The 15,703-nt window shown below is 40.5% G+C and overlaps 1 protein-coding gene across 12 annotated transcripts in view; it reads right to left on the bottom strand.

The window, feature by feature from the left end:
• The window catches only part of ULK4 (unc-51 like kinase 4), a 518,222-nt gene that overhangs the window by 373,812 nt on the left and 128,707 nt on the right, over positions 1–15,703 (bottom strand). For all 12 annotated transcript variants that reach the window (XR_016394710.1, XM_089919133.1, XM_022563634.3 and 9 more), the window contains one exon: positions 13,846–13,973. Coding sequence is in view for 11 of the 12 variants with exons in the window: in XM_089919133.1 (XP_089775259.1) it covers positions 13,846–13,973 (128 nt within the window). In the remaining variant the exon portion in view is untranslated. The remainder of the gene's footprint in view (positions 1–13,845; positions 13,974–15,703) is intronic.

The following is a 15,703-nucleotide window of genomic DNA, read 5'->3' as shown; positions in this document are numbered from 1 at the left end:
TTCTTTGCACCCAAGCAGCCAAACGATTTGGATGAATCCAATGATCTATATACTTTCTGTACATCTGCAGAGAGCCTGCTCAAGTTAAATATGGGGCAGATTCACTCTATTGTAAATGCATGTCACCAATACTCAGTGGCACTGGACAGTACCAGTGACCCAACTACATTTCACTGGTCGACTTATTCCCAGTCTATCTTCAAATTTTTCTTCTCTTTATACCCTGAAATTTCCATCCTCTCATGAGACTCTCAGTGAGTGCTTTTGCCTCCTACTGTAGAGAGAAAATAGAGAGCATCATGAAAAAAACTCTTCTTCCTAATTCTCAGTTTACTGTGCGTCCTATCCTAGGCTCCTTTCCTCCCATCACAACTGCAGACCTCTCTCTCCTTCCAACTGTGCTTTGGATCACATTCCCTTCCACTTTCTCAGAATCTTAAAACTGCCAATTACTCGTTTTCTGCTTTTATATATTCACACTCTCCCATTTAACAAAACGCTTTTCACGTCCTTCTACCAACTGCCCCATTGCCTCTCTCCTCCCTTTCTCGGTAAAACCTCTTAAAAGGGAAATCTACACCTTGTATCTCCAATTTTCCTCCTAACTTCCTCAACCCACCACAATGTGCTCTCATTCCCATCACTTGCTCTGAGGTCACCAACAACCTCCATGACATCAAAGCCAATGGACACCTGTCTGCCTTCACCTGTCTGAACAATTCAGCAGGGTTCAATACACCTGCCACTCCTGCTCGTCTACACATCATGACAGCATACGGTTCTAGTTTCCTTCTCTGGTTTCTTTAGCTGTTCCTTCTCTGGGTCTTTTGTTGGTTCATGCTCCTAAATGCTCAAATCTATCAAAACTCAGTTCTGGGTCCACTACTCTTTCCTTTCTACCCATCTCACGCAGGTCATCTCATCCCCACCCATGATTTAATTTACCACCTACCTACACAGACATTTTCCAGTCACCTATGTACAGCCCAAACCTAGTGTCTCAAGCTACAGACCTGTACATTCAACTGCTGACTTGACTTGACATCTGCTTTTGCTTGTCTCAAAGGCATTCCTAACTCTACAGATCCCCAAAAAACACCATTATCATCCCAACAAAACTGGTTGTCTTTCAGAATATAATATTCCACCATACAGCGTCACTCTCTACCAGCCAGACACCCAGGAGTCATCCTTCTCACCGCCCTTTCTCTCACTTCCCACACCAAGTCAATCATTAAATACTCCTTAAACCATCACACTTTTCCACTCCTCACCAAATGCAAGCTTCCAAACTCCCTTCTCCTTCTTCTATGACCAGAGCCTCCTAGCTGGCCTACCTGCTTCTACTCTGTCTAACCCTTACACGCTTTACATCTAAACTGATCTTGTCCACCACCTTGCTCCCGTGTTTAAAACCCTTCAGTGGAACACCACTCTTCTTAACATGGGAGTTCTTAACACTCCTTATCATAACTTACAACACCCCCAACTATCTCTCCAGCTTCCACTTGCTTTCTCTCCCCGGCAGTCATACTGTTCTTCTTACAGTCCCTCAAACTCAATACCTCCCCCAGCAACAAGGTACTGCCTCTCTGCCTGCATGGCTTTTCTCTCCGCTCCTTGCCGGTGAACTCCTATACATATTCCATAATTCACTGCAGTTTTCACTGACTTCTTAAATTAAACCTATGACATTGTCTCATAGCATTAAGGCCCTTACCTAACTGCAGTTTCTTGATATATTTTTATTATCTGATACTGTTTGTCATTCCAGTAAATTTAAAAATAGCCAAGGGCAAGGACTGTATCTGATTTTTCTCACCACAACATCATTGCACTTATGGGCATAGTTCCTGACACAAAATAAGGGCTCAATAAACATCAGCTGAATAGATACATATGGCTGTTGAGATTGCTGTAAGACTTTACCTAGTTCTCTACATCAATTCCTTGGTCCTTATTTCCCCCAAGGCCTTTTTCTTAATTCTACTGTTTGATTATACTGCTGGATCACATAAGAAGTAAAAGAATCTTCTGCTTAGGAAAAGATACCATGAGCAAAACCAAGAGACAAATAAATTGGGGAAAAATACGTCCCCCATTTGGTCATCAATAGATAAATGGATAAAAAAAAGATGTGGTGTATACATGCAATGGAATTATCATTGCTTTGCAACACAAGGCTGGAACTTAAGGACATTATGCTAAGTTAAAATCAGCCAGACAGAGAAAGATAAACACTGCATGGTATTACTTATATGTGGAATCTAAAAAAAAAAGTCAAACTCAAAGGAAACTAAGAATAGAAAAGTGGTTGCCAGGGGTTGGGGTAAATAGTGAGAAGCTGGTATAAGGGTACAAAACTTTAAGCTACAAGATGAATAAGGTCTGAGGGTCTAACGTAAAACCTGGTGACTATAATTGAGAACACTGTATTATACGGTTCAAATTTGCTAAGAGTAAAACTTAAATGTTCTCACCAAACACAAAAACAGAAAATATGTGAAGTGACGGATGTGTTACCTAGATGGGAGGATCCTTTCACAATGTATGCATATATCAAAGCACCACGATGTACACTTTAAATATCTTATAATTCTATATGTCAATTATATCTCAATAAAGCTAAAAAATTTTTAAGACAAATTGGGAAAAAACATTTCCAATTCCTATTAAAATACCTGTATACATATGACACACAGCAAAAATTTGAGGCGGAAACTGTCCAGCAAAAGGGAACTGGTTAAATAAAATACAGTCCACTGTTACAATGAAGCTACCAAAAAAATGAGCAAGCTCTACATATATTTTGGGGAAAAAACGCAAGGTACGTTAAGTAAAACAAGCAAAGTTCAAAATAGTACGCTTTTGTGTAACAAGAGAGGAATATAATCTATACTCACTTTTGCTTGGATTTAAAAAAAAATTCTGGAAGGATGAATAAGCAAGTAATAATAACGCTTTATTTCGTATGGTGGTAATCTGGGGCTGTGGAGCATGACGTGTAATTTCTTACTTTTTGAATTTTTCTGGATTATGAACCATGAGTAGGAGTTACCTATTCAAAACTTAAGTTAAAATGTTTTGAAAACATGAAGTAGTATCATTGTTCTACACAGCCAATTTTTTAAAAAAAATTTTTAGTTGATGTAATGCTCAATTACACAGGATATGCTACCAGGTGATAAATGCTGTGTGCCCTGCAAACAGACTACCACTTTCTGTAAGAGCTATAGACCTCCATCTTCTCACTGAGTCAAGAGTCAGGCTGACTTTAGAAAAGGGGTAAATCAACAGCAATACCACACCAGTACCCCAAAACTTTATTACGGCCTGTGCCCCATTATGATTTCTAGATTATTTTTCTCCTTTCCTTCAGTAGGGTCATTCTTTTAACTTGATAATATTGACAGAGATTTCAACAAATCTGGCTATAATTCCCAGCCCTAGCACTTTCTAACAGCGTGATCTTGAACAAATCTCTTAAGCTCACACAGGCTCTGGGTGTGCAGGCCTGGCAGCCATGGCTCACGGGCCTAGCTGCTCCACGGCATGCGGGATCTTCCCGGACCGGGGCACGAACCCGTGTCCCCTGCATCCGCAGGCGGACTCTCAACCACTGTGCCACCAGAGAAGCCCAAATTTCTTAAGCTCTTTAAAGCTTCAGTTTTCTCATTATAAATGGGATGAACTTCTTTACAAAACAGAAACAGACTCACAGACATAGAAAACAAACTTACGGCTACCAAAGGGGGAAGGGGAGAGAGGGATAAATTGAGAGTATGGGATTAACAGATACACACTACTATGTATAAAACAGATAAACAACAAGGACTCACTGTGTAGCAGAGGGAACTATATTCAGTATCTTATAATAAACTACAGCAGAAAAGAATTGAAAAAATATAGATATATACACATATATATGTATAACTCACTTTGCTGTACACCTGAAACTAACACAATACTGTAAATCAACTATACTTCAATTAAAAAAAAAAAAGAAATGGAACCTCAAATGTCCCACTTCACAGCACTGCCAAACGGTTTCCCAAAATGGTTGTCCCAATTACTCCCACCAGCAGTGTACAAGTCCCCCTGAGCAACCACCTCATCAATATCTAGTAGTATCCAATTTTTACTCATTTATATTTGTGGTGTTAATGCGAACTTTAGTAATTATTAATATGGTAAGCATATTCTGATATTTCTTTGTTGTTCATATTTTCTCTTTTGTGCAATACCTGTTCCGGTCTTTTGCACATTCTCCCACGGGTTATTGATCTTTTGTTATTGACTTGGAGGCATTATTTATATGATCCAGAACTGTCCCTCTTCCCCTTCCTTTTTTTTTTTTCCTTCTTTCTCTTTCTTCTCCTTTGAGTGTCTTTCACACGGAAGTCTTCAATCCACTGGAAACTGATTTATCATATGGATTTCAAAAGAAATCTAATTCCACTGTTTTTCCAAGTAGATAACCACTTGCCCTGGTACCATGCATTGAAAAGATACTTCTAAAAATGAAGGGTGAAGGAAAGGGAGCAAAAGTACAAATATTTGGCAAAATCTGATTAAAAAGTGTTTGATTTGTAGATTACCTCCTCTACCCAATGAATCTAGGTGACTACTGCCAGACTTGCACACACGTGGAAGTCTGGAGATTTATTCTCTAAAGAAAGTCAAACAGAAAGTTTCTAGACTAGGAGAAAGCAAACCAAGTCAAAGAGGGAGCCACCGGGGGAGTTCCCCAGCGGTCCAGTGGTTAAGACTCTGTGTTTTCATTGCTGAGGGCACGGGTTCAATCCCTGGTAGAGGAACTAAGATTCCACAAGCCACATGGTACAGCCAAAAAAAAAAAAAAAGGAAGTGGCCACCAAACAAAACCAGGAGACTAGGTGAATTTCTGCACAATGAATACTAGAACTTCCAGCCGCCTTCCCCAGGGTGGCTCCCCAGACCCAGGCAGCCAGGTCCCTGCCCTCCAGGCTGACACCTGCAACGCACTTCGGCGAAACTAACTGGCCCAAGAGAAACACCCTAGAGATATTGATGCTAAAGTTCATGTCAAAATGCCCATAGAGATGATCTTGGTGTGAAGCTCAAAGTCAACAAAATCTGCCCATGCGCTGAGTACTTCTAGAACAGGTTGGCATTCCCTCAACTCTTCAACCACCAGACTAAATATTACCAGTTATCTGAGAGCATGTCTTCTTTGTTTGACATTATATTTGCAGATCTTCATCTACATTCTTTTTCCTTGCTGTGTGGTATTCCAGTGTGTGAATATACCACAGTTTATTCATTTTACTGTTGATGGACATTGGGGCTATTTCAATTAATGAATATGGCCAAGCACTTCTTATGCTGAATGCATGGAAACATTTCTGTTGGATATGTGTTTGGAAGTGAAATTGCTGGATCATAAGGTATGCCTAGATTCAGATTAATAGGCATTGCTGATGATCAGTTTTCCAAAGTGATTAAGTCTATTCACACTGCAACAGGCAGGTATAAGAATTTCAGTTCCTCTACATCCTTGCCACAATTCTGCATTATGAGGCTTTTTAATTATAGCCATGCTTCAGGACATCCATTGGTATTTCATTGTGACCAAAGTGCATTTTCCTGATGATTATGAACATATCTTTTCAGGTATTAATTGGCCATTCAAAGAAAACCAATTCTGTAAAGTTCCTGTTCAAGTCTGTGCTCAGTTTTCTATTGGGTTATCTGCCCTTCAGTTGTTTATATATTTTAGTTAAGAGCCCATGTCGATTATGTGTATAGCAGATACTTTTCCCTACTCTATGGCTTGTCTTGTTACTTTCTTAGTGATGCATTCTGATGAAGAGAAGCTCTTAATTTTAAGGCAATCCAATTTATCAGTACTTTCCTTTATGACAGTGCTCTTGTGTCCTGCTAAAAACTCTTGGTCTAACTCCAAGGTAATGAAGAAATGTTCATGTGTCTGATCTACTGGAAATTTTATTGTTTTATCTTTTTACATTTCAATGTGCAATCTACATGAATTAACTCCTTTGTACAGTGTAATTTAGAGATAAAGCGTTTTTTTTATATTGATGCCAAAATGATCCAGCACCATTTATTGTTAAAAACCATCATTTCCCCACTGTTTTCTTCTGTCTCTTCTGCTCTTCTCCATATTTTCCATCCTTTTGTTGCTCTCCATTGATCCCAGATGATTTGAGTACAGTATATTAATTCTCTATTCAGCTGTGTCTAATCTGCAGTTAACCCAATCCACTGAGTTCTTCCTCTCAGTTACTGAACATCCACTTTGTTTGTCTTTATAGTTCTAATTGTCTACTGAAATTCTCCATCTTCCAAATTCTTTGAATATACTGATCGTAGTTATTTTAAGGTCTATACCTGATTAACTCCATTGTAACCCCTGGGGATACTGTAGTTTATCTCATTTGGTTTTTGTATCATATCATCTTATCTTCTCATACGCCTGAGTACTTTCTGATGAGCGTTAGACTCTATCCACACAGTCTGTAAACAGTGGAAGGATATTTTGAGGCCTAGGGTTAGACTTCCCGAGACAGGATTTACATATAATCCTGGATCACCTTAACCCAACCAGAGACTGAGATGATTCAAAAGTGGTTCTTTCCCTATGCCTGGAAATCCTCCATATAAATAACAGGGTTGCCAGAAACAGAGGGCAGGGAAAATGGAAATGTTTATCTTTTGGAAATCAGAGAATACAAAAGAAATCCCATCAAAGTTTACAGAGTATAAAAAGTAAATTCACACTTGTCTCTAAGGAGTCAATTTTTTCTAAAATCTGTATTATCGATTACAAAATTTAATAACGTGCTACTTAATTACGACAGTATGAAATACCATCTCTTTAAGGCAAAAACGACTCACTTTTCAACCACTAGCACAGACTGTTAACACATAAGAAAATATCTATTACCTCTGCTGGGAGAAATAAAAGACTGAAGGGATCCATATAATATATTATAAATAATATATTTATAAATAATATAAAACTCAGTCTAGAATGATGCTTCATTTCTTCATGCCCTCCCTGACGCCTTCACATTACAGGATGTGTTTACACAGGCTATAGTAGAATAAATTGACTTTACTGACAGCGGAACGTTAGTTAGTAAAAGAATTCACATTCTACGAAGGAAATAAAATGTGGAAACATTTGAGGGTAGTGTCCATAAACACTTCAAAATTGTTCTACGATGGAACTGCAAATGTTATTTCTTAGTGGTCTACAAAGATATCAAGTTAAAAAGATAAACGATCTGAACAGTAATCCAAGTATTATTGAGATGGGGGGAGTCTGGCAGTGGAAGTGGACTTCGGGAACAGATTTGGTTCGTTTATGGCAACTTGAAGATTCCTCTCGGGCATGCCATTGAATATGTTAAGATAATATAAGGCTGGAGTGTAGAGAGGTCATACAGGTGCATATCAATAAATAGATGGTATTTGAAGCCACTGGATTAGGTGAAATCACATTAGGATAGCAATGTAAGAGAAACAGAGGGCCCAGGAAGATGCAGAAGAGGGAGAACCAGCAAAGAAGAGACTGAGGTGGGACAAAAGCAAAGAATGTATGCTAACTTCCTACCATGAGCCCTGTAACTACAGAGGCAAATTCTGGTTCAAGTTGGCCAACTGAACCCAAATATTATACTTCCCTTTTTTTTTTTTTCTTCACATTCCCAAAGGAGATTCACATTATCCCGAAAAACAGGAAATTGCACCATTCACAGCCAGAACCTTCAAAGAATTTCCTAAGGATGATGGTGCAGATATAAGTGCATTAAGGGAAGGCCCAGGCTCACATGAAGGAAAAACGTGCCTGGGAAGCAAGGAGAACCCCAGCAGAACCCTAAGCTCTGAATGGCAGGGGAACAAGTTTACACTTCGAAGCTGATACGAAGAGGTGAGTTTCTCAACGCTATGAACCATTTTTAAAGGAACTAGTATCAGCAAACGTGGAACAAAGGCCACGGTAACTAAGAGGAGAGGGGTCACAGGGAGACTGAAGGAAAAAGCAAAGGAATGACGTCATGAAAGTGGCATTTGAGGAATATGAATCTGGCAATGGCACAGATAAATGATGAGAGAGGAAGTCAGCCAGGCGGGCAATTAGGAGTTACGAGTATGCAGGTGAACAGGAGAAACAGAAGGGAGCTCAAGAGCAGAGAAGAGCTGGCTGCCTGGAAATGGTGTGAACCGCAGACAAGATTCCACTAGTCTCTTATTGAGAGGATGGCACATTCACATGGTGAGAAATCAATTATACGGGGTTTAAAAATGAAGAAGCCACACCCCCTGCTTTACCTTAATCCGGGTTCCTCCAGGATGCCCTCACCTCTGCCCCACCCCCATTCCTACCCCCCTGAGACATCCTCCCTCCCCTTCTGGTCCTACTGGGCTCGGTGCCCATCAATGGACTACTCCACTGTCTATTTCTACTGCAGATCTCCCCATGTGCAGTATGATGCTGACATGAGATGCAAACTGTGGCTAATCTATCCGACTTGGATTCACCCTGGACCACCTCACAAACAGTTCCTTGTTGAAACCATATACTATTCCAGAAAATCAAGACACCATGCTTTTCTTTGCTTCACTTCAATCTAAACACATTTTTATGTATCTACTGCACATCCTTTAACTTATAAGTGTATTTTCCCCCTTAAGGAAAAATTTGTAGTTTAAATATGGGATCTTGGGAGGGAGGGATAAATCTGGAATTAACAGATACAGACTACTACGTATAAAATAGATTAACAACAAGGACCTAATGCATAGTACAGGGAACTATATTCAATATCTTGTAATAACCTATAATGAAAAAGAATCTGAAAAAAATATATATGTATATATAAATGAATTACTTTGCTGTATACCTGAAACTTTGTAAATCAGCTCTACTTCAATAAATAAATAATAAAATATTAATAAAAAAATAAATATGGGATCTTCAACAAACTCATCATCCAACACTTCTGTTTGTAATGAAAGCTACCGTCTCTTGGGTTGCGATGGTCAGGCTATAGTCAGTTTTGGTCCAAATTCAAATTACACTGACACACCACATGTATGGACCTACTCCATGCTTATTTCTTCAGCTCCTAAATTTATAACTGGAATAGACATACTTGGCAACTAGCAGAATCCACACATTGGCCATCTGATCTGTGCGGTGAGGGCTATTATGGTAAAAAGGGACAAACAGAAGCCCCTGGCATGTCCCCTCTTTAAAAAAGATAGTAACCCATATCCATAGAAAACCAAATCATAGGAATGGATACCAACATCAAAAAAATTGAAAGGTATGGGGATGATAAAATCTATCATATCCCCATTCGCCTGTCTGGTCTGTGAACAATCTTAGAAAATGACTGTGTGGATTATCCAAAATATAAAGAGGTTGTGATTCCAACTGCAGCTGCAGTTTCAGGTCTGGTACCTCTACTGGAGCAAATCAACATCGCCCTGACGTGGTACTCGCTACCGACCTGGCAAAGGCTTTGTTCTATGTATGCATCTGGAAGAACTGCCAGCACGTGTTTGCTTCTTATTCGGGGCAAACAGTAAAGTTCACTGCCTTGCCTTTGAGCTATGCTAACGATCCTGCTCTTGGCCATCAAAACAGTCCGCAAAGGTCTACATCCTCTTGATGGCCCACCAACATCACACCTGTACTTGCGCACTGGCACTTTGATGACATGAGGCTGACTGGATCTGAGAAACAGGTAGCAGCAAGCACTTCAGTTGGCTTAGTAAAACATGGGAGAGACAGATAAACCGCATAAAAATCCATGGCCTACTAGCCCTCAATGAAGTTCCTAGGGCTCAGTGGTCTACAGCATGTTGGGCTATCCCTCCAGGTCAAAGACAAGTTATTGCGTCTGCTACTGATTATGACCCAAAACGTAGGCTTTGTGAACTTAGGAGGCAATACATACATACCACCTTTGAATGTGTCCCTCGGACTCATTATCTGAGAGACTCATAAATTTAATAGTTTTTAATGGGATTGGAGTGAATAAAGGCTCTGCTGCAATTCCAACTTGCAGTGTAAGCTGCTTTGCCATATGCTGAGCCTTATGACCTAGCATGTCTACTGATATTCTCGGTGCCTGGAAAATAGGGCTGATGCATGGCGCCCCAGGGAAGCATCAATAAGTGAATCACGACCCTGATCTTTGGGTCACTATATTCTGAAGATGTGTGTCCTCCCCAAAATGTACATTAGAATCCTAACACTCAATGTAAGGAATGCTCCTCATCAACGACGGCCTAGATTCTGCCGCTCCAGCCAACACAAGAAACCAGTGCTGAGCCCTCAGCCTGGCCCCATATCCTGGGGGGAACAGCCAGTCATCTAGCAACAGGTTGGTGTACAAAAGGGGCAGTAAACTCTCCTCGCTGGAATCGTTATACCCTGAATATGGACTCGCTGTCCTTGCCACATGCTTCTGCCAGTGCCACTAAGTACAGACTTAAGAAATACCTCATTTACCATCATGATAATCAATGTAACACTATATCTGATCAAGCAACTTATTAATAGCAAAAGAAAGGTGGTAATACGCTCAAGCCCACTAAACCTGCCCATCAGCAAGTACGCCATCACCCAGAGGCACCTGGCTTGACTGAAAGGAGGAATGGCCGACTGCGAACTCAGTCGTGCTGCCAGCTGGGAAACAACACAACGAAAAACTGGGTCCTACCTTACAACAACAAAGTGTATGCGTTGAACCAGTAAACAAAATATATGCTTTTGCCTTCCCCACAGTCAAAACACACAGGTCTGGTAATCAAGGGGCAGAAGTGGGAGTGACTGCCTCTCAGTATTATACCTAATAGCCCACTCACAAGATTTTTACTTCCAGTCTCCATGACCCTGAGCTCTGCTGGAAGGGGTCCAAGGAAGAAAGGTTTCCACCAGAAGACACAGCAAAAATTCCATTTTGGCGGATGAAGAGGATTACTCTACTGATGAAGAGTGAGTGATTCATCACCACCAAGGGAATATTACGTTGCTGTCAAACAGTGCAGACTGGGGCTACCCAGGAGATTCTCTGAAGAGCCTCACGGTACTTCCATATCTAAAAGCTAAAGTTAACAAAAATCTAAGCAACCAAGAAAAGGCTGGTTCAGATCCTTCAGGTACTTGACATCCCCAGAAAAGTACGAATCTGTGATTCAAGTTTATTTATAACAGTGCAACTTCTGAATCAGAAGGATTCATGATACACATTTTTAAATGCCCTCAAAAAGGTAACCTCACCTACTGGCTAAAAGTTGCCCCTGTAACTGTACTTTGGATATACGATAGTACTTTGGATATAAGACAGTGCAAGGTTTCTTCCCTTAATTTGACATTATGATGGATAGAAACAGTATTTGGTTATCATTTTAATTTGCATTTCTCTGATTAGACTTGAAGCTGAATATCTTTATGAATCTTTTTTACAGTACACAGATTAACTCTGTGTTATATACGATGCAATAATTCACAGATTTTCTTACCATGAAATTTTATTTATGATTTGCGGGGGATATAAATGTTTCTAAACTACATATAGCTAAACTATCACTATCTCCTTTCATGGTTTCTTTCAATCCTTTTCTGCTCAGAAAAGCTCTCCTTGCCCATATGTAAACATATTTTCTTCCAGCTGTTTACAGTTTCTTTCTCATATATAATTCTTTAATACATCTGGAATTGACTTTTGTATGGTATAAGCTGAGAAAATATTTTCCCACACAGTTAACCAATTATACAAAGTAAACGTTTCTTTTTTAAAAAAAAAAATCTTTTAAGATCAAAGCAGATTTTTTCCCCACTGATTACCATATTAATAGCAATGCTATGGGGAAACAAACAAAAAACCTCTAGGAAAACCTGATCCATCAGGAGGCATTGACATTGCTGGCTCACAGCAAACCTACACAATGAACTTACAAGACCATTCATCCCTCAGAGGGTTATCATTTCTAGAGACACACAAGACCCTGTTTTATCTCCTGTCATTTTCAATATGAGTATGAAATCGTTTGGAGAAATAGGTGAACACTTGGGGGCTATTATATCATTTTTATCTAACCCTGACAGCTCAATTTCACTGCCTGTTGTACGAGATAGATTTCAGAGCTGACATCATAGAAACCGTGCTGAAATTTAATCCAGAAAAGGCTGATGGTGATGATGGTAAGCAGGAAAAAATATCTACATAATGTAGCAAAGGTTATCGTGGGCTCCTGATATGAGGTTTCAGTTCTCCGGCAGACAGGCAGCATCACGGTTAGCTCGGAAACACAGGTGCTAGCGGAGTTTCAAGGCACAGGTGTGGAAGGGAGAAGAGTTTGCTATACAAACTCATCACAGAGAATTTTAACATCTCGCTAACCTGAAGTCTGCCTCCCTTTCGCATACCTTTATATTCAACATTGCATTTTATATGCTCACTAGTGTAATACCTGGGCTGCAAAGCAAAAAGGAAAAAATACCAACCATTCTTCCATAGTCTGGACTGGCTACCTATGTGATTTTGAAAGTAATTTATATTATTAATTTTAATCTACAAAGCCTAAACAAATCTGAGTTTTGACACACATATATCCCCATATCTCCTCCCTCTTGCGTCTCCCTCCCACCCTCCCTATCCCACCCCTCTAGGTGGTCACAAAGCACTGAGCTGATCTCCCTGTGCTATGTGGCTGCTTCCCACTAGCTATCTATTTTACATTTGGTAGTATATACATGTCCATGCCACTCTCTCACTTCGTCCCAGCTTACCCTTCCCCCCACCCCGTGTCCTCAAGTCCATTCTCTACATCTGCGTCTTTATTCCTGTCCTGCTCCTAGGTTCTTCAGAACAATTTTTTTTTTTTTTTTTTAGATTCCATATATATGTGTTAGCAATTTTGCTTCTTGACCCGTAAATCCTAAAACATTTACTCTCTGTTTCCAGGAGAAGTTTTCTAGTTCCTAACCTAGATCCATCTCAGCAATTCTAGGATCTCCCCAGTATCCTACAACAAGTAAAAAGCCAGATTGAGAAATAGGTGATAAACCGTATGTTCAAGAGCACGGACCAGACAGTTTCAAAAACGTTAATCGAGAAGCATCAAAGGATGAAGGGAGGGGCTTCCCTGGCGGCGCAGTGGTTGAGAGTCCGCCTGCCAATGCAGGGGACACGGGTTCGTGTTCCGGTCCGGGAAGATCCCACATGCCGCGGAGCGGCTGGGCCCGTGAACCATGGCCGCTGAGCCTGCGCGTCCGGAGCCTGTGCTCCGCAACGGGAGAGGCCACAACAGTGAGAGGCCCGTGTACCGCAAAAAAAAAAAAGATGAAGGGAACCTGAGGTGCATCAGAACAGCTTCTCCTTTTAGAGGAAGGAGGTGAGACCCAGAGACAGTGAGAGATCTGCCTAGTCGAGAACCAGTCCATGTACTCCTGATCCTCGCCCTGCCTCTTCCTCCGCTTTTCTAGGCTGCTCCTCTGGGCTTTCAGCTACTCATTCCAGAAGCTCACACAAATCGGAACTATGACCAAACCACCAGTCAAGAACGCCTTGCAAAAATGTAAACCAAAACCAACTTTAACACCCTGCCTTGGACTGTACTCAGATCTCGAAACTCCAAGCACTTCCCAACATCCTGCTTCAGTGTTTCCAAGCTGAGGTGACAAGTGAAACATTAAACCTTTGGAAAAATCTAGGAAAAAAATTTTGAATACCAGGTACATAGGGGCCAAGAAATACTACTAATAAAACTAATAAGCAGGGGTCAAATTGACGTCATTGGTGAAACTGTCAGAGAAAATCTTACCGTGCTTGGCAGCTGAGCAGCAGCATCTCGTGGTTATGAATCAAAATATACAGAAGAACCAGGAAGGATTTTGCTCTGATGGATGTCGAGGGGCTGTCCAGTAAACGGATAATTGTAGAGACAAAATCCTGTGGGAGACATCAGAATATTTTTTGAGAAAACATGAAATAAATAGAGCAGTCAACTCTGAGGGTCAATAGACTGTAATAACCAAACAGATAGCAGAAAATAAAATAATATCAGCTATTGCTTTTGCATTTTTAATTTGTGCTGCTCCCTATACCAAGTTATTAATATGTATGATCTCATTTAAACCTGAAAAGAAGTTATGAAGAGTTGATAATATTATCCCTATTTTAAAGAGAAAAAGGAATCTTGAAAATTTAAGCACTTTGCCCCAATTCACAAAATTGAATTCAAATCCAGGCCAGGCAGATGACAAAGCCTGCTTCTTAACCCCTCCATCACACGACTAGAAGCGTAGCAATAAACAACTAGAACTGAAAGTCACAACTGCATGGAGGCATCAACTTCTGAGCAAACCTGCACACACAGAGATCACGTCTCCAGTCTACACAGCTGAGGTCCTACAGACATAAAATACAAACAACAGCCAGGGCTTCCCTGATGGCGCAGTGGTTGAGAGTCCGCCTGCCGATGCAGGGGACACGGGTTCGTGCCCCGGTCCGGGAGGATTCCACATGCCGCAGAGCGGCTGGGCCCGTGAGCCGTGGCCGCTGAGCCTGCGCTCCACCACGGGAGGGGCCACAACAGTGAGAGGCCCGCATACAGCAAAAAAAAAAACAGCCAGTATGGGATACAAAAGAAAAACCTATATTTCTATAACATTCTTTAATTAAAGGTTTAATACAACACAGAGGAATAAGTGTTGACAAGTATTAGTGTCATTTTCTCTTCTAACAGACAGATTTATACATCACTTCAGGTGCCTATTGATATGTAAAAAAATGGAATACACACACAAAGCGTTCATGAATGTAAGTAGGCAGAAATATGGAATCGTACTGTTAACAAGATGGCTACAGAGAGCAGGAACGTTAAGTTCCCTAGAGTCCTTGACAGAGGTAAGCACCTAGCAGTGACACTGTGTGTCCAACGTAGATGTAAACAGCTCAATTTTTTGCCAAAGTTCTTTTACACTGAGTGCTATACTGTCAGGCAGGAAGAGCTTACACAGTCAGGTATATGCTTCTGTTTAAGGATGGAGATATATCTATACATCTATATAACTATTTATCTGTACCTCTGCATCAGGCTGACCTGGATCCTGAACCAAATAAACTAATTCATCAATTGGAGTAAAAAAACAGGATCAACACCAAGGTGCCTTTGAGTAATAGATCTGTTTCCACCTTTCCAGTCTACAGTAGAAAGCCCATTTCCCCACAGTCAGCTCCCAAGTTCTAATTTATACACTGTGGTCCAAGGACCAAAACCACAAATCTGTTTCCCGCATTAACATTGCTCCCACACATCCACGTGCCTAATTCCAAAACCATTCAAATACCCACTAGCCATGGACTTAAAAACTGTTCCAGATTATAGAAGACTAGAGAGTCATGATAACTGACTGCAATTCAAGATCTGGAAGTTTTATTTCACGTCAAAGAACATTACTGGGACAATTTCAAAATCTGAATACGGTCCAGATTAGCAATTTATGCTAAATAAATGTTAGCTTCTTGCTTTTTAAATGGATGGCTTATTTTTTGGGAATATTCAGTGAATTAGAGGTAAAGGAGCATCAGGTCTGTGACCTCATCTCAAATGAATAGAAATACACACACACACAGACACTCACTCACTCACATGGTAAAAGATAGAAACTATAAAGCAA

This window comes from Delphinapterus leucas, chromosome 10, assembly GCF_059928025.1.
Source record: "Delphinapterus leucas isolate spDelLeu-1000000601 "Yukka" chromosome 10, BTC_Dleu_Yukka2, whole genome shotgun sequence".
Taxonomy (NCBI): Eukaryota; Metazoa; Chordata; class Mammalia; order Artiodactyla; family Monodontidae; genus Delphinapterus; species Delphinapterus leucas.
Note: the sequence above shows the minus strand (reverse complement) of the source record. Positions and strands in the feature narration are given on the sequence as shown.